Raw genomic sequence first — 18,175 nt, 5'->3', positions numbered from 1 at the left:
CACGTAAATTTACAATCCGTCTCATCGTCATTACTTGCGATACAACCCCATTAACATTTGAAGATTGAAGAATATTGGATTCTGTAAGGAGATACTACAGTAAACGCTCACTGAGATGAGTTAGACAGGAAAGGCATCAGAGATAATTAGAATGAAACATACAATAGTCGAATAGTTGAGAAAGCTTTGTATTCAGTCAAGCACGATACATTTAAATAAAATACTATATAGTTTAAGACTGTCAATTGATTTTGGGTACTAAAATATAATTATATTAATATTGATAATAAATTAGAAAATAAATCAATAATGGTAAAGTTAAAAAGCAAAGTAAAATTATTTTATTATTTCACCTAAATTCATTTTCATTCAACACCAATTAAAAATTTACCAAAGGTGCTAAGCGAGGAAATAAGGCAAGTTAACATTCCTGTAATAAAAAGGTTTTGAGATTTTCCTTAAAAAAATTCACAAAGTAAAATTATTTTATTATTTCACCTAAATTCATTTTCATTCAACATGATTTTCCTTAAAAGAAATCACGCTAAGCGAGGAAATAAGGCAAGTTAACATTCCTGTAATAAAAAGGTTTTGAGATTTTCCTTAAAAAAATTCACAAAGTAAAATTATTTTATTATTTCACCTAAATTCATTTTCATTCAACACCAATTAAAAATTTACCAAAGGTGCTAAGCGAGGAAATAAGGCAAGTTAACATTCCTGTAATAAAAAGGTTTTGAGATTTTCCTTAAAAAAATTCACAAAGTAAAATTATTTTATTATTTCACCTAAATTCATTTTCATTCAACATGATTTTCCTTAAAAGAAATCACAAAGTAAAATTATTTTATTATTTCACCTAAATTCATTTTCATTCAACATGTTTAGAATTTTAAAAATGTATAAATATAACACTTTTTTTTTTTTAAATACAGGCATATTGTAAAGACTGTTATGAAAAACAAAAGGTTTTCAAAGAAGCAAAAAAAAAAGTTTTTAAAAGGAAAATTCCCTATTGTCGACTAATGGACCAAATAAAACCTTTATTGACCAAATATGACACAAACGTTATATTGGAAATTCTTATTAAAGACACAAGCAGAACCCTACCAATGAAATCAAGTTACACAATCATGAATAAAAATAACAACTGTGGGTAACTTTTTGTTAAAATCATAGCATATTTTATTATACAGTACTTGTATAAAAAATTATGTTATATTTAAAAATGATGTTTTGTCAACTAAGTCTCTTTATGAGGTTTAGTGAGTGGAGGTAATATTTTTAGTTGTGAGTAAAAAAACACAGTTATAATAAACTATTTTTTACTGGCTTTATTTAATAATATTTCAACAAAGTTTTGTCCAGACAAAGCTATCATTTGAATAAATACATAAAATCAAAAAAATCAAAATTTATAGTATGACCACCAATACGATACTTGGCTATCAGTGGAGATATAAAGCTGTTATATTTAGTCAAGCATGATACATTTAAATAAAATATTATACAGTTTAAGACTGTCAAGTTGATGTTGGGTAGTAAAATATAATGATGTTATTGATAATAAATTACAAAATAAATCAATAATGGTAAAGGTAAAAAGCAAAGTAAAATAATTTCATTATTTTACCTAAATTCATTTTCATTTAACATGTTTAAAATTAAATAAATGTATTAATATAACACATACAAAATACAGCCATAAAAATAAATATTATATATTTTAAGACTGTCAAGTTGGTGTTGGGTACTAAAATGTAATGATTTTATTGATAATAAATTACAAAATAAATCAATAATGGTATAGGTAAAAAGCAAAGTAAAATAATTGTATTATTTTACCTAAATTCATTATCATTCAACATGTTTAAAATTTAAATAAATGTATTAATATAACACATACAAAATATAGCCATAAAAAATACCAATTTAAAATCATACAAAATGCTAAGTTTAAGCCTGTAATTTTAGTGATATACTAAGTCTCTTTATGAGGTTTAGGGAGTGGAATTTTAGTTGTGTGTAAAGAAAAACCAGTTATTAAATAAACTATTTTGTACTGGCTTTATTTGATAATATTTCAACAATGTTTTATCAAGACAAAAGCTATCATTTGAATGATACATAAAATCGAAAAATCTAAATTTATATTGTGACCACCAATATGATACTTAACTATATGGAGATATAAAGCAGTTGTTAAAAAAACAATCGTGCTGTATTCATGATACCACAGTATACTACTATAAACAATGTATTTGAACCAATCCATTGAATGCATTAACACGCTGACTGTACAGTATACAGATCTACCCATCAAGATGATAAACGAAATGTTGTAGAGTATGCAATGACAGCTCATCAATTATGTACTCTTAGATAACACTACCTCAGCTGGCCTTAGCCAATTTCTATTCATTGTATACATTGAAGACTTAATAACAAAATCATGTTTGAAGCATGATTAACAACTCAGGGCAATAACAAAATTTCATGTTAATGAGGTGATAATCACTGAGAATATAGTAAATTGGCATAAAATTGATTCATTTTTGCTAAATGCGAAGCAAATAATAATAATAATAATAATAATAATAATAATAATAATAATAATAACAATAATAATAATAATAATAATAATAATAATGATAATAATAACTACTGTCCCTCTTCCTTTAATGATTTTGTTAGATCAAGTGATTGTGATGGGTGTTTGATATATGAAGGCCAAAACCAATACCTTTATAAAGTCATCTTTTGTAATTTTTCCAAGACTTTGGGAACAACTTGAAGTACAAATTCAGCAATCCTCAACCACTTCTGATTTCAAAGCTCAACTAACTAAATACTTGATTGCAAAATATTGATTTGTTTTCTTAACTTTTTCATATTTGTGTTTTTCTCTTCATATTTTGAATATTTCTTGTTTCTACAAATTTGCCTTTCTTTTTTACTGTACAAAAATTCTGAGTTAATTTCAAAACAGAATTTTTAATTTAGTTAAGTTTTTAGTATTTTAAGTTAATTTTAAATCAGTTATGCTGTTCAATGTTTCACTTTTGCCTTTACTGTATGTTTTGATGATGGAGCATGGGCAGTTTACTGAATGGGCTCGTGCCTATTCCTTGCTCCTGGCAAGATTGTACTTTTACTCTGCCGAATAAATATTATTATTATTACTATTAACAAATATTTATATAGCACCAATTAAAAATTTACCAAAGGTGCTAAGCGAGGAAATAAGGCAAGTTAACATTCCTGTAATAAAAAGGTTTTGAGATTTTCCTTAAAAGAAATCACAAATTAGCGGCAGGGAATTCAAGTATAGAGAGCTTAAAAAAGAAAAGCTTGTTGACCATAAGTTTTTGTTTTGCCTTTACGAGATGGAACTGTCAAGAGATTTTTAGATGATGAATGAATATGGTGAAGAGGAACATAGTGGGTAAGGTGATTTAGTATAAATAGACAGGTTGGAAGAAAGCTAATTATAATAATATTAAGCGGATAGAGGTTGGTCTATATGTGCTACATAAGTTGACAATTATTATTATTATTATTAATTGAATTGAAAGTCAACAAAACTAACTTAAAAATAGCATGTTTTTTTTATAGAGCCAGTGTAGCTTTTTTTAGGTGTTAGGGCAACAATACACGCAAATTATGGCACAACAACCTTTTAATCACTACAAATGTTAAATTACACTTACAGTAACTACTCTGACCCAAAATTTCAGGTGACCATTCATTTTAGCTTGAAATTATGATATACACTTTTTCACACTAATTGAATCAGGCATAACTTCAAGAAAAAGAATAAATTTAACTTACTCCTGCAGTGGAATGATGATATGCTTCCAGGCCAAATTTTCTGGCAAAATAGTCAGTAAGATGTGGGTCACCTAGGGATGAGTACGATGGAAGGTACACCTTCTTCCCGTTCTCAACTCGTGGATACGACATCATACGCATCTGGTTCTCTCGATTGATTGTTTCAAATGGACGCCCTGAAAAAAAATACTAATATTAAATGCTGACAAAAATATAAAAATTGAAACGTAACAGAAGAGGAAAGAAAGAAAAAACTCAGCCTCCACCAGGCACTATGTATGTGTCTTAATAATATGAAATATGTATAACTCAGGAGGAGCACCGGAGTGCTCAAAACATTTGAATTAAAAATTTAAAAACTTGTTTGTGTAAATATCAATGTATACATTTGTACTTTATGTAATCATACTTATTTTATATATATATAATTATATACATATTATCATATACGTAAAAACTGTAATGTTATTTAGTTTAAATAAATACTTTTACATTTAAAATATAAATTGGCATCTCAGTTGAATAAATAAGAATAAGATCAATTCAACTAACAATGACACCCTATCTTTACCTGCATGGTGTTTTGGTCTATAAACATATCTAGAGTCTATAGTTTGTTGCTGTGGTAACCTTTGATGACTTGACACATAGTCTGAATAGGAATCTGTCCATCTGTCGGCAGCAACCTGTTTCCTTATTGGCGCTATAGTTTAAAAGAAAAATCCATTATGAATTTATGATTACAATGTGTACATCAAAATATCCTACACTATAAAAACATTGATATAAAAAAATTAATTGTTTTTTTATTTAGAAAAGTTAAGTTTAGTTAATTACTAAATAATATACATTGTTTATTAGCTATCGGCTACAGTCTGTTTACTTATTAGCGCTACAGTCTGTTTACTTATTAGCGCTACATTTAAAAAAAAAATTCATTATGAAATTAATGATTATATTGTGTACATTACATTTTACTATCTATAAAAACACTACATTGGTATAAACAAATGAATTGAATTTTATTTAAAAAGGTTACAAAAGTTATCAATTAATAAAATAATATATATATTTAAAATATCAAATATAATATGTATAATTTGGCAAATAATCAATAATAATACCCAGTTGAAATTAGAATAAATAACAATTGAATAACAATTTTTATAATAATGATTTTGGTATTTTCATTTTTTCTCTTTATGAATGTTTTTTATTGTCCAAGCTTTTTTGCTATTTAAGTATTTCTATGTTTATTGTGAATTGTTGTTTTTTGCTTGTTAATATAATGCAATTTAGTTCTTATTACTACAACATTATATTTGGCAATACTTTTTGACCTTTGTACATTTATACTTTAATGTTTGAATAAAATATACCATGAGAACTGAATTGAATTGAATTGAATTAGAAGTTATCTATTTTTTTGCTTTGTTCTCCATCGCTTTTCCCACTCTTTCTATCCTTACCTGATTTGGGGCGTGGATTGCCTACAGCATATGGAGGACGTGGTTCCATCGTATAAACAGGCTGCGTTGCATAACCTGAGGTCATACTCAGGCTCTCCCGAACTCCATCTGAGCTTGAATATCCCCACATCTTTCTAATCTATCACATTCATTCTAGAACAAACCATTAAATTTAGATATTTCAATATAGCATGCTTAAAATTGCATCTTGTTACTGTCTGTTTGCAGTTGTATTGTTTTATAATAATAATAGAAGATGGATTTATGTAGCCCAAATAAACGAGGTTTCTACGCGCTTGACAATACTGTAGGTAAGAAGACAACAGAAAAGGACAGAATAAAAAGCGAGAAAAAAAGAACCAAAAAAAAAGAAAAAAAAAAACAATAAACACCAATCTAGCACCCAAACCAAAGTATGGGGTTATGCCGTCACCGCCAAATGGAGAACTGTGTTTTATGTAAGTTTTGATCTTTTGTAGGATCAGGTGCCACAAAATGCTAGTTAGCAAGGTGAAACAAAGAATTCAAAAAAAGAAAAAAAACAATGTAATTTATTAATTTTTAAGTATTTTACTAGCCATTTTAATGTATATTTTATCTATATGAAACTAATGACTTAAAAATGTACTCCTTATCACTGTTTTCATGCACGAATAAAATTAAATCTCAATCTGATTTACTGTATACATTCCATAACAATTGTTTCTATGTATAAAAATGTAACATATTAGATCTACTTTGCTAAAAAAAACCTGATCTTTTCTTTTTTTTTATATAGAAACATTACTCCTGAGCAAGTGTAATGCTATACAATACATATTAGGGAATAAATTGTAAAATGCATTCCTTTACAGCAAAAGGCAATGTGTCTTGAAAAGTAGACTTATAGCCTCAAAGTATAAAGATGGAAAATGATGATATGATATGACGAAAAATGAACATATATATGACAATTACTGTAGAGTAATCCAATATTTTGTTGATAACTGTCTTGATTACTAACATGTGATATACCATCCAATAACAAACAAGAAGTCAATACTGTGCAGTAGCTGTTACTATAGTGACTGGTAATGATTCCTAAAAAAACAAAGCAATTAACATTCCATACACAAGAGGATACAATACCTGTACAAGCAAATATTACAGTAACTTATTAAACAGCTACTGGCAATAATTTAATATTACCCTGTGCATTATAGTTGAATGAGATTTTTTCAGGCATGAATTGTGTTTTTGTGGCATAGCAACATAAAATTAATATGAATTGAACCAGTGAACTGAAAATAATTCCAAAATAATAGGCATGAATTGTAAAGAAGTAAATGAAAGTGACATTGGAATATGTGTTTCATTCTTTTCCTATAACAAAAAACAATTGCATTTTTCACCTATGAATTTGAAGATGTAGTACAGTGATAATAATATAGCATTTTTTGTATATTTGAGTTTGATTGTTTTCACAAAAGGCTAATTACAGAATCAATTATGATAGATAATAGTTCATCTATGTTGGTTTGTAATATAAAAAATATTTTGTTGGAATTAAAGCTTAAACTAAATTTTAAAAATGATACTTTAAATCTTACTATTTTTTTAAACTGAGTATGAATTAATTAAATAATTAAAGATACAGTATACAATATAAATATCTAAGAGTTCAACTGTTAAATAAAATGCTTTGACAGATATTATCATTACAGTATACTATAAAAACATCTGACAAACATTTGACATTAATTCTCTAGGGTACTTCAGTGTCAATGGCGAATCTAGTGGGGTGACGTGTGGGTGCACCTAAAAAATATAGCGGCCCATGGTTTCCCTGCAAAAAGCATGTTTAGGTAGATAAAAATCACCTTATCACCTATTTTGCAAGCTAGTTTAGTGCCCCTCATTTAATGACCAAGCCCCTACTCCACATTTGTACCCCCATCAGCTCCCACTGAACCCATGGGTGCACTCCTTTTTATTCCTCTTTCCTCTCTTCAATTAAAATTTTTCTCCCTCTTTTTTATTTTTCGACTTGACTGATGGGGGGGGGGGGGAAACGCCAAACCAAAAGGGCATGCAGAGACAATAATTTAATACTGTAATAGTACAACATAATATAGTACTACCACCAGTAGTAGCAGAGCTTTGTCTATAGGTATTGTTGTATGTTTTTGGTCATGTGAGAAAATGGGACCTCCCACTGTACCAATGTCATAAAGCTGGGTATAATCAGCCGGTAAATACACAAAAAGGTGACGTTGTAAATTTGTTTTACAAGAACTTCTAAACAAGACCACGACAATACTTACTGAGTGAACGCAATTTGAGTACAGTGTCTTCTTCTTGGGTAGGTGTGTTCGTACTCTGGTAATACTAATATCAATCCTGAATGGTATACATGTATTTGGAAACTGCAGATGTTATTCCACGCGTGGCTTCCATTCAGTGATCGTTTCTGCTTCTATTATTGATTTCTCCAAGACCGTACTAAATTGTCTTCTCAATGAAATACTTTACACTGTGCAAACAGTCTTTCCAACTTGTTATGATGGTCGCCCATGGTAGCTGAGCAAATTCGCGCAGACTCAGATCAATCAAATTTTTGCTCTTTAAAAATGACGTCACTCGATTGCCTAATAAACTAGACGCTGTTCATCCGCCAAAATTATGATGAAAATATTGAAAACACTATTTAGTCAGCTTTTACTTATGTTGTATATAGCTATATTGGAATTTTGTCTCATATATAGTTTTCAAGCATTTCAATACTTTGTTTGCATCCGAAATAATAAAATGCATCATTCAATGGAAAACTGAAAAACTGCAAGTCTAGTCTGACGTCTGCAAAGAATCTATTTTCTAGGCAGCTAGGTTTTAGTTGTTTGTTCTTTACGGCTTGCTCTTCGTCTCTTATGTCCCCTTATCTTGCTCAAAAATTGTTGTAAATACAAGGTTTGTCGACCAGGCGGTGAAGTTTGAAATGTGGATAATTTACTTCAATTAAGACTTCGCTTCTATTTTGATATATTCGTGAATTTATGATTAATGGAGATGCACATCGAAAAGGGCGTTTTCCATCTCATGAATGCTTTCGTTATGTCCTTCCATAGGCTAGGCCTCTAGGTCTCCCTCCTGACGTGGAACGTGGTACAACATGCCTGGGTATCGGGGACACCAGCTAGCCTACGCCTAGGCTGGCTAGGCCTAGCAAGTCAACTGTTGCCTGAGCACTAACCCAGTCAACTCACCAATTGATTGGCAAACATAAGCATACAGCATAGTCCCTCTGGCCTAGGCCTACCCTAGGCCCTAGATAGTATAAATTTGTAATCTCAGGCTTAGCTCTACTAAAAAACAATGATGGCTTCCAAGACGGCTAGTACACCAACAGAGCCGGAGATTTCAACAAATGATGAGGCTAGTCTTTTTGGTAGCAATGGAAATGAATATTTTGAACTGCGAATTCCAGAAAATATCGTTGAATTACAACAAGGACAAACTCTATCTGAAGAAGAGTTGAATGAATTTGATAAATGTCAGGGCGAAATTGATAACTTCAAATTGGAAGTGCTCAGGTGCAAGTTGTGCAAGTACAGGTGCATATTCCGTGAGGAAATTATACATCATATGAAGAATGTCCACTTTGAAACAGAAAGAGACATGTCATCAATTGCAACTGTTATCGATGTTCTCATGGAAGGGTTGTCGTCAGAAGTCCAGAAATCCCAACACTACCTTGACATGAATTCTGGCAGCCACATTGATAACAATAGTGATAATACAGAACAAACACTGAATGAATCAGATAGCAACATTGTACTCCCGAATGATGGGCAAACTATTGCATTGCCAGATGTATTGTCAAACAGCCAAGATGACGAGCAGCATTTTGATTCATCAGAACAAGTGGAACAGAAATCAAGTGGTGGTGAAGCTGCTAACCATGTGCCATACCAAGGTGAACTAGAAACACCACTGGGTAGGCCTAAGAAGGGGGTCAATGCTGTACTCCATTCCCGAGTGGACCTCACAGCCATTGCTAAATCTGCAGCAGCGTGTAACCCGAAGGCAACCAGGATAACTGTTTTTCAACATCTCAATGATTCTGACATTCCTTCTGCAATACACTTTCGTAAGAGCAGCAAAAGTGATGCTATCATCCCAACCCGAGATTCTCTAGGCATCACATCTCCCTTTCTAAACAAAGATTATCGTGGCAAAAAGCATTTTGCTTGCACTCAGTGTCATTCACGATACAAAACAGAAACAGAACTAACAAACCACATTCAAAAGAAACACAAACGTGGTCAATCAGTACTCTGCGAAATATGTGGCTTGGAACTTGCCTCACAGATAAGTGCGAAATACCATGCTGCACGTATGCATATGACGAAAAGTGAACTCTTCCAATGCAATAAGTGTGATTACATGACAAGGTTTGAAAAGCGTCTAGAAATACATCGTGCGAAACATCAATCTGAATTTTACTGCGAGGCATGTAAAAAATCATACGTGAGCCAGCAAAAACTAGATAAGCACTACCAGTCACCAATGCACAAGCACATCATTAATCCGCTGATATGCGAACATTGTGGATATAGCTCAAACAAGAAAGACAACTTTTTAGTACATATGCGTAAACACACAGGTGAAAGGCCATATAAGTGTAACCACTGCCCTTATGCTAGTGCTGATGGAAGCACACTCAAGGTATTTTACTCTTCTCAAAATTTGTTAAGCCGGGTACTCAACTGCATCATATGACATTACTAGGCAGTATGACACCATCTGCTGACTGTCGGTTGCAGCAAAGATCTTATAAACACAAGATAGCGTTCTCAGCGATTTCTGCGTGTAAATTCTGTAATAACACAGTGTACGGCGCACTCTTGCAAAAGTGAAAACTTTAGAACTTTGACTGCTTTGGCCATAGCGTACATGGGCATACATCGCGCAACTTTACTTTTATGCTTAACAATAGAAGCGTCAATTTACAATGCGCCCTCTCTTTAGAACATAAGAAACAATAACGTACTTGGTAACAAACTTTTGCGTAAAGCGAACACCTTATCTCGGATCCATGGCAACAACTAGGACACCCTTTTCCAAAAGTAATTAATTTTTTGCCAAATCGAGGATTCTATTTTGTTACGCGTAAATTGCGGAGAACGTTATCTTGTGTTTATAAGATCTTTGGTTGCAGTTTGAACGGATTGTCATTAAGAACTATCCGTTGCGCATGCACGTTGTTCTGTTGCCTACTCCATAGAATCGTGTTTGCTGATGACTGTTGGGTGCCCTGCCTTATATTTAGATTTTACATCTTTCCGAATTTAACAAGGGTGTGATCCTTTCTGAGAAGCAATCAGTTAGTTCTCATTATATGAGGAAAGTTTGAATGCAAAACCTTGGGATATAATGTCACATTTATTTATTTTTTTTGTCTCAAATAATGAAATTGCATTATGCAAGTTTGGTCCAATGACCAAGGAAAATAAGTGCAAGTCCTATCTAAAAAGAAAAGTGCTAAAAGTGTAAATTATTACTAAAAATAGTGAATTATGGCTGACTGTAAATTATGGCTTGTTAACCATATTTTTTTTCTGTTTGCAGAAACATGTTATGGCCAAGCATTCCAACATCAGACCATTCAAATGTCAGTGGTGCACCTTCTCGTCTGTTGACAAAAAGGGATTGACCATTCACCTTCGAAAACACACAGGGGAGAGACCGTTCCGCTGCAACCACTGTTCTTATGCAGCCAAAAGAAGAAGCGCCCTCAAGGTTCACATGCAAACGCATGTGCAGAGCTCAGAGAAAAAGGTCACAGAGAACGATGATCCTATTAAGGTACAATCTAACACTTAATCATAATGCTTTGTCCAGATTATCAAATTTTTTTTACAAAAAAGCTGTAAGTATGCCCATGTAATCAGGATGTGCCTATTATGGTGATGTGGTGTCATCATGATGACCATATTTTGGTATGTCATGTTTTTGTCTAATAAAATGTGGTTGTCTGGACACGGGGCTTAATGCTCAAATAATATGGCTTTGGATTCACACTGATTTAAATTTAAAAGCTTCCTCGAAGAATTATAGCTTTTGGAATAGAGGGTAGGAAAGCTATTGTCTTGCCAGAGTTTTCCATACTGTCAGTGGCAGATCCACGATTTTTATGCCAGAGAGTTGGGGCATGATTCGCATCAACCACCCAGCAGTAACATTCTGGTTTCACCCAGGTAACCACTTTCCTGTTATAATCATCTCTACTGTAGATCCTCAATAAACTCCAGTCAACTGAAGGGACAATTACCACACATTCTGATGATTCAAACCTTCAAAGCCTGCAAGTTGTTCACAACCAGATTCCAGATTCTCAGCAACAGTCCATCCTTCCACACACTTCACAAAATACTGTTCCAGAGAACCAGGCACACAATTCTGGTGTTATGCAAAACCAGGTAGGCATCATTCAAATGCCAGCAAGCCGAACACCAGTGCAACAGAACCAAGGTGCTCAGTCAGCAATTTTACAGCAGCAACGACGTATCCTGCCAAAACCGCAGCACGAAACATCGAGGTTTACTCAGGTAAGACTATGCTTAAGTATTTTTAGCAATTGTTGAATGACATGAAAGATAAGTTGTGTGTGCAGGCGGGTATACTCTATATCGCAACAATTAGCCATGGCACTGGTGGATGGCATGAAGACTTCTAAATGTTAATAGAAAATATATTTTGGTACTTTAAACCCATAAGAGCACCACACTAAGACTTTAGAGAGATTATTTGTGTGTTGTCTGAAGCCAGGCAGACACTGTGTTGTACAACAGTCATACAACGGATCCAACTAGATAGTCGGTGACAGTCTGAATGGATTGTCATTAAAAACGATCCATTACATACTCATCATGGCATTGCGTTGTTCATAGGATCACATTGGCCTGCGCAAATCAAGTACCCCGCTTTATGTCTCCTTTATAAGTTCCTGTAAGATAAGCTTCCATCCAGATAGGTGTAGTGAATCTCTAGGAGGGACAGCATTTTTCAACATCACAGCATTAAATATTGTACAAAGAAACTTTCTGTATTTAAAAAGGTTAATTTAATCCAATTGCCCTGCTGTACCTATAAACCGAGTTTTGCTTTGTGCTTACTGTCCTTGATCTTTTTATCCTTTTTGTTTCTCGATCCTCATGCTTGTCTACTTCTATTTCATCTTTGTTATGTTAAGTATATTTATTTTTTTTCAGCAAGTGACTGATACAACTCCAATGGTAACAAATGCTGAGCAAGAAACTGAGCAGTCTGTAAGATCTATGTGGCAGAATATGTAATGAGATATGTTAATGTACAACAACTCCTCTTGGATCCAGATCATCAAGAGTAAGCAGGGAGCAGATCCAAAATTGTTCAAACGGGGGAGGGGGGCACAACATTTTCAGAATAGATAAGCTAGTATTGCTTATTTCAATTATACATAACATTGATATGCACTAAAATGTTTTAATTTAGTGGCAAAATTGGGGCTCATGCCCCCCCTGTTCCCCCTAGTGGATCCGCTCCTGGTAAGAATAGCGGTGTGTGTGAGCTCGGTATGTGGCAGAAGGTCAGTAGTCTAAAGTTGAACTTGCCTAAGTCGAATCCAAAAGGCCATTGAAAAATTGTTCAACTTAGATAAAATTCACAACAATTTGGCTTGTGAAATAAGTTCGACTTAGAAATTATTTGAGTTAGGCAAAGTCGACTTAAGCAAGTTTAACTGTATTTTCTGTTTACGTGTGTGGTGTAGCGGTAAGTCTTCGGATTTTAAATTAAGATAACATTAATTTGAGACCGGCGCTCGTCCCACTGCTTGTATCCTTGGAAATGATCACTTCATTTGTCCAACAGAGTAATCGCCGTCAGTGTGGAAGTACATAAGTGTTCCAGTGTAGCATGGCGCTTTTTGGAGGATTATGATACCTATAGGGAGAGGCAGCTAATTGCAAATTCATGTGGTGCTAAAATTGTACTATGTAATTGTGTATGGCTATTTGACTTATTACATCATGAATATTATTTAATTTATTAGAAATCAGTTGCTTAATTATATCCCGATGATGCAAAATATAAGAAAATGAAAATGGAGAATTTGTTTACTATATGCCAAGTAAAAGAAATATATAATTATGTCGATAAATTATAATAGTTGGCTTTAATTGTATGTACTGTACTGAGGGTCCCAATTGATCAGATCTGGCTGGATGGACCACCAACCTCACAAAAATTTTATTAAAATAAATAATAAATAAATATAGTAATCTATCATGATAGTGCTTTACTGTAGTTCTACTGTATTTGGTGGGAACATTGTGATATCTAAAGCTGGGCACTCACTGAACCCAACGGTCGTTGGCCGATGCGATTCTATAAGGAACGCAAAGATCTTATAAACACAAGATAGCATTCTCCGCGAGTTATGCGTAACAAATAGCAGCATCGATTTGGCAGCAGAAAGTAATCATTTTTGGGAGAGGGCGTCCTAGTTGTTGCCATAGATCTGAGACAAGGTGTTCGTGTTACGCCAAAGTTTGTTACCAAGTACGTTATTGTTCCTTAATTGTAAATCGAAGCTTCTAATTGTTACGCGTGAAGGTAAATTCGCGCGGTGTACGCCATAGTCCAGGCAAAGTTCAAAAATATTTTCATTTTTGCAAGAGGGTGCCGTAGACTGCGTTATTACAGAATGTGCACACGTATATCGCGGAGAACGTTATCTTGTGTTTATAAGATCTTTGAGGGAATGCAACACCATTACAGTGCGCAACAGGGAACTGAGTTGGATTACTGCTGTCGTACGATGCAGTGAGTGCCCAGTATATTTCATAAGTACAGATGCATGTACTACTACTAGTAAATGCTGATGCTTAAATGTAGGCTTATGTTCACAACCATCACATAGTCAATCTAAACTAGTATAAGAGCCAAGTGTAAAACTGTACCCACAAGGATTCCTTTATTGTTAAAAATACCAAATTTTGGCTTTGAAAGAGAGCCCTCTATAATAATTGTCTCAGTCTCTATATTGTTACTAAAATTAGATGGTTGAGAATTCAACTCCGAAACTTGCCAGTTTATTGTGGGCAAAGTATGCTATCAAAATTGGCTCTCGACATCACTGAGTGTAAATGTATAAAAAGTAGGTTAGAATTTCAATGTGCTGAATACTAACTAGCTGAACATACTTCTCCATGGCAGTGGTGTATCTAGGAATCCAAATTGGGGGGTGGCTGATGGGGGAGCAAAGGTGACTGGGAGGCTCAAGGATTAAGTGAGGGGTGCCAGCTCACAAAGTAAGGTGATATGAGGTGATTTTTATCTACTTGAGTGTGATTTCATTGCTTCAAAACATTTTCAATGGGGAAAGCGACTGGAAGGGAGGAGCATTTTTAAGGGAAGTGGAGCCCTCCCTTAGATATGTCACTTCTCCATGGATCTGTGATGTGTTACATAGGTGTTTTGATCCAGAGACTGGCTGATAATGTAAAACACATAAAGGCAGATTAGTGCAATATGCGCTATATAAGTGGCGCATTATTATTGTTATGTAATAAAAATGGTAGAAAATATGAAGCGCATTAAATATTTTATAAGCGCTGTGTCACAGGAATTTTCCTCCACCCCCACCAGTTGGCCTTCCCTCTGTATATACATAGTGAGTTTGAAGTTCCAATCCTATCCAATCTTCAAGCTAAATTTGGATTGGTTACTGTAGGTGCATATTACTAATTGATTAGAGAATTTCGAGACCAACAAAGAAATTTCAGTTTCACAGGGGGCCAAAATCCTTGTGACAGTGGCTTATTATATTTACTATTTAACAAAAACACATAATTGAACTTCAAAATTGCAGTGCATTGTGGTGTGCTGCATTTGAGTGTATCGATGTTCATATTTTTTATAAATTGTGAATTATTGAAAACAACTTTAATTTTAAAATATCGGTGATCAATGATTACAGTGATTATTTTTAATTTACTGATGTGATTACAGTAGTAATAAAATTAAAGTGTATAAAATAAATTCTTGAAATAAAGTTGATGTTACAGTAGTTGTTTTTTTTTCAGTGGAGTTGCTTTTAGAATTTGAAAATGTCTCTGAAATTTTCAGATTTTGAATAATAATTAAGTAATGGTTTTGTGCACTCTGGGACATTTGAAAACCCTATACAATATAAGCTTATTTATTTTTTGGGAATTCATAATTATTATTATTAATATGTAATGTGCACACAAGATGGGCACACATACTTCGTCAACTGATTCATCTGCGCTCTGCTGATTGCCAGTTATGTTCTGACGAGATCAACATAAATAAAATATAATCTGCTGCACCTGTTTGTCCTGTTGCATTCTCAGTAGAGAAAAAAAATCAAAAGCACACTCGATTTTTAGTCGATACCGCATATTTAATTGTTTAAATCCTAGAAATAATAACCACCGATTTTTACGAAAGCACAGACTTCAATTTTTACTATGGTGCTGATTGCTTTGGAGAGATAGCTACTAAAGAATCTTGGTTCACGAATAGTGGCGAAGCACTTCCTGATATAGGTGGTTCCGGAGCCTTTGGACGATCCTGCTCCAGAGCATCAAGAGATTTACTTTCATCAGTCAGTGTGTTTAATACGATTTCCGCCGAACTTTGCTGAGATATCTCCGGAAGATTGCTAACTGTAGATAGAACGGAATTTGTGATTTCAGATGAAGCAATATCAGCTTCGCTAACAAGGCGTAACCTGTTTTCATCGGACTGTGGTCGACTCAGTAGACGACCAGATGGTGACTTAGTAGCTGATGAAGTTGATCCAACATTTTCCACTTTTTGTGCAGTTGAGTTATCTATAGTTGCTGTACCCAGTTCCTCTGACTTTTTTTGAAAGTTACTTTCTTCCATACCTTTTACTGCCGTGTCGGAAACTTTTGTGATTGATGCCAAAGTTAGTGATGGAACGGGTTTTTTGTTGAGTGATTCACTAACATCTAGTTCAGTTGAATTTGTTACAGTCTCCGTTTCTATAGCTAGAATTTGACTTTTCTTAGATAGACAACTAGTTGATGAATCCTTTTTGACGTTTGTGGTATTTACATCATCTTTAGGTGGTTTTTTGCCATCATTGTCTGGTCTTTCAGAATGGGTAGGCCTATGGTTCGATGACTTTCGAGATTCAACGGTACTTCTATTGGATGCACTCTCTCGGAGACTTTTTGTAGAATGGCAAATGACTGAATTTTTATCGTTTATATTGTTTACTCCACTTTCAGATGTGGTCTTGACATCAAAGGTGGGTCCTTCAATATGGGTACTTTCCAATGACTTTCGTGTTCGAACCTTACAAGTCAGCGCGCTCCCTTGACTACTTTTACCAGATTGAAAACCAGTGGATGAATCATTTTTATTCTGTTTGACATTTACTCCATCTTTTGATGTCTTTTTGATATCCAAATGGGATCCTTCAGCATTGTTATGCAGTGATGTTCTAGACTGAACGGAATTACTGAGCGCACTTCCTCGATGATTGCTGGATTTCTTTGTATTACTACATGCACCAGGTCCTTTCATACTTAGCTTTCTTACTCCGTCATCACTCGACGCATACGACGACCTTCTACTTGAACTTTTTCTTGACCTCAGAGGTATATTTTCACTTGCTACATTACCAATGTTGTTTGGAACATGTGAAGAGAAACTTTGAAAGTGACTTTCTTTCTTGTTAGAATCTGAATCTCTCCGATCTCTCTTAATATTGGGCACACTGTGTTGGCGAGTGTAAGAATTTCTTGAAGACGTGACCTTTTCTGTCATCGCAGTGACTTCCGATTTAACTTTCCTATGGGATGACCCTTGGCCAACTGAGCGTCGCAGTGAAGAAGAGGATGCGGTCTCACGCTGCAGATGTAAAAAAAAAAACGAATAGACTTCTTGGTCATCGGTCAAGAAATGTTTAATTACATCTGGATAATCTACAAACATTTAAACATCTAATAAAACTGTTAAAGATATGATACATTACCGGTACTGCATAGTTACCAACCTGAGAGATTTGAAATGCGTGACTACGTCACTACACCGTTGGCCGGGGGGTGGGGGCGCTTCCTACCGAGTCCAGAGGCGGAGAACCAGTTTCAAGTGTCAAAACAGCGTTTTAACAATATTTTTTAAAATGTCAGTGCATATTAATGTTATGTATTGAAATTTTAGAAAATACAAATGCCCCTCCCACAGTTTGAAAAATTCTGGATCCACCCCTGTTCAATGGGACTACTGTAATTAACAATTGGTTTACGTTCTACTATGACCAAGGCAATTCAACAGAATAAAATAGAAACTAACACCAAACGTATGGCACGCATAGACTAATAATTGACGGCTGGACTCGCAACTAGTATCGGATTGTCGATGCTGTACGCACGCGCTATGTGCGTCCTTCTGTTGAATTACCTTGCTATGACAAATGCTCGTTTGGATATCCTCATAATGCTTGGAATGCATCTTGATCGGGGAGCAACCTCGTGGTTTACAGATTTCAGGCAAAATTTCCAAAATGTATAACTTCATTTTGAATTAAAAGCTTGTACTGTGAAAATGTGTTAGTTGGTTACATTGCATACTCTTTGTTTCTCATTGTTTAATTTTTTTTTAAATCGGCTTTGGAATTTCGACATTAAAAAACATACATGAAGTCATTACGGTAGCTTGATGCCTATCAAATGACTAATAAAAATTTACCAAAATTCGGCAAATATCCGTAGCTTGGTCAAATATCCGTAGCTTCGCTTCGCCCCCTGGACCCCCTGTGGCACCTAGGCGGCTGCCCCCCCCCCCCCGCCCACCCG

The 18,175-nt window shown here is 34.2% G+C and overlaps 3 protein-coding genes across 3 annotated transcripts in view; 1 reads left to right on the top strand and 2 right to left on the bottom strand.

Annotated features, from left to right (window-relative positions):
- Positions 1–7,879, bottom strand: part of LOC117102879 (lipoxygenase homology domain-containing protein 1-like) — a 38,436-nt gene extending 30,557 nt beyond the window's left edge. Inside the window, exons 1-4 of the mRNA XM_033243324.1 lie at positions 7,604–7,879; positions 5,301–5,453; positions 4,403–4,534; positions 3,832–4,007 (exon numbers count right to left, since the gene is read on the bottom strand). Coding sequence (XP_033099215.1) covers positions 3,832–4,007; positions 4,403–4,534; positions 5,301–5,430 — 438 coding nt within the window. The 5' untranslated portion in view covers positions 5,431–5,453; positions 7,604–7,879. The remainder of the gene's footprint in view (positions 1–3,831; positions 4,008–4,402; positions 4,535–5,300; positions 5,454–7,603) is intronic.
- Positions 7,880–8,150: 271 nt separating this feature from the next.
- On the top strand, positions 8,151–14,496 carry LOC117102880 (zinc finger protein 41-like). Its single transcript, XM_033243325.1, has 4 exons — positions 8,151–10,004; positions 10,908–11,144; positions 11,573–11,887; positions 12,551–14,496. Exons 1-4 carry the CDS (start codon positions 8,652–8,654, stop codon positions 12,632–12,634), a joined length of 1,989 nt encoding a protein of 662 aa, XP_033099216.1. The 5' UTR covers positions 8,151–8,651; the 3' UTR covers positions 12,635–14,496.
- A 1,172-nt stretch (positions 14,497–15,668) lies between these two features.
- LOC117102876 overlaps positions 15,669–18,175 on the bottom strand; it is a 22,772-nt gene continuing 20,265 nt past the window's right edge. Inside the window, exon 17 of the mRNA XM_033243319.1 lies at positions 15,669–17,228. Coding sequence (XP_033099210.1) covers positions 15,813–17,228 — 1,416 coding nt within the window. The 3' untranslated portion in view covers positions 15,669–15,812. The remainder of the gene's footprint in view (positions 17,229–18,175) is intronic.

Source organism: Anneissia japonica, unplaced genomic scaffold (assembly GCF_011630105.1).
Source record: "Anneissia japonica isolate Jap-2015-1 unplaced genomic scaffold, ASM1163010v1 scaffold597_len517326_cov190, whole genome shotgun sequence".
Lineage (NCBI taxonomy): Eukaryota > Metazoa > Echinodermata > Crinoidea > Comatulida > Comatulidae > Anneissia > Anneissia japonica.
Note: the sequence above shows the minus strand (reverse complement) of the source record. Positions and strands in the feature narration are given on the sequence as shown.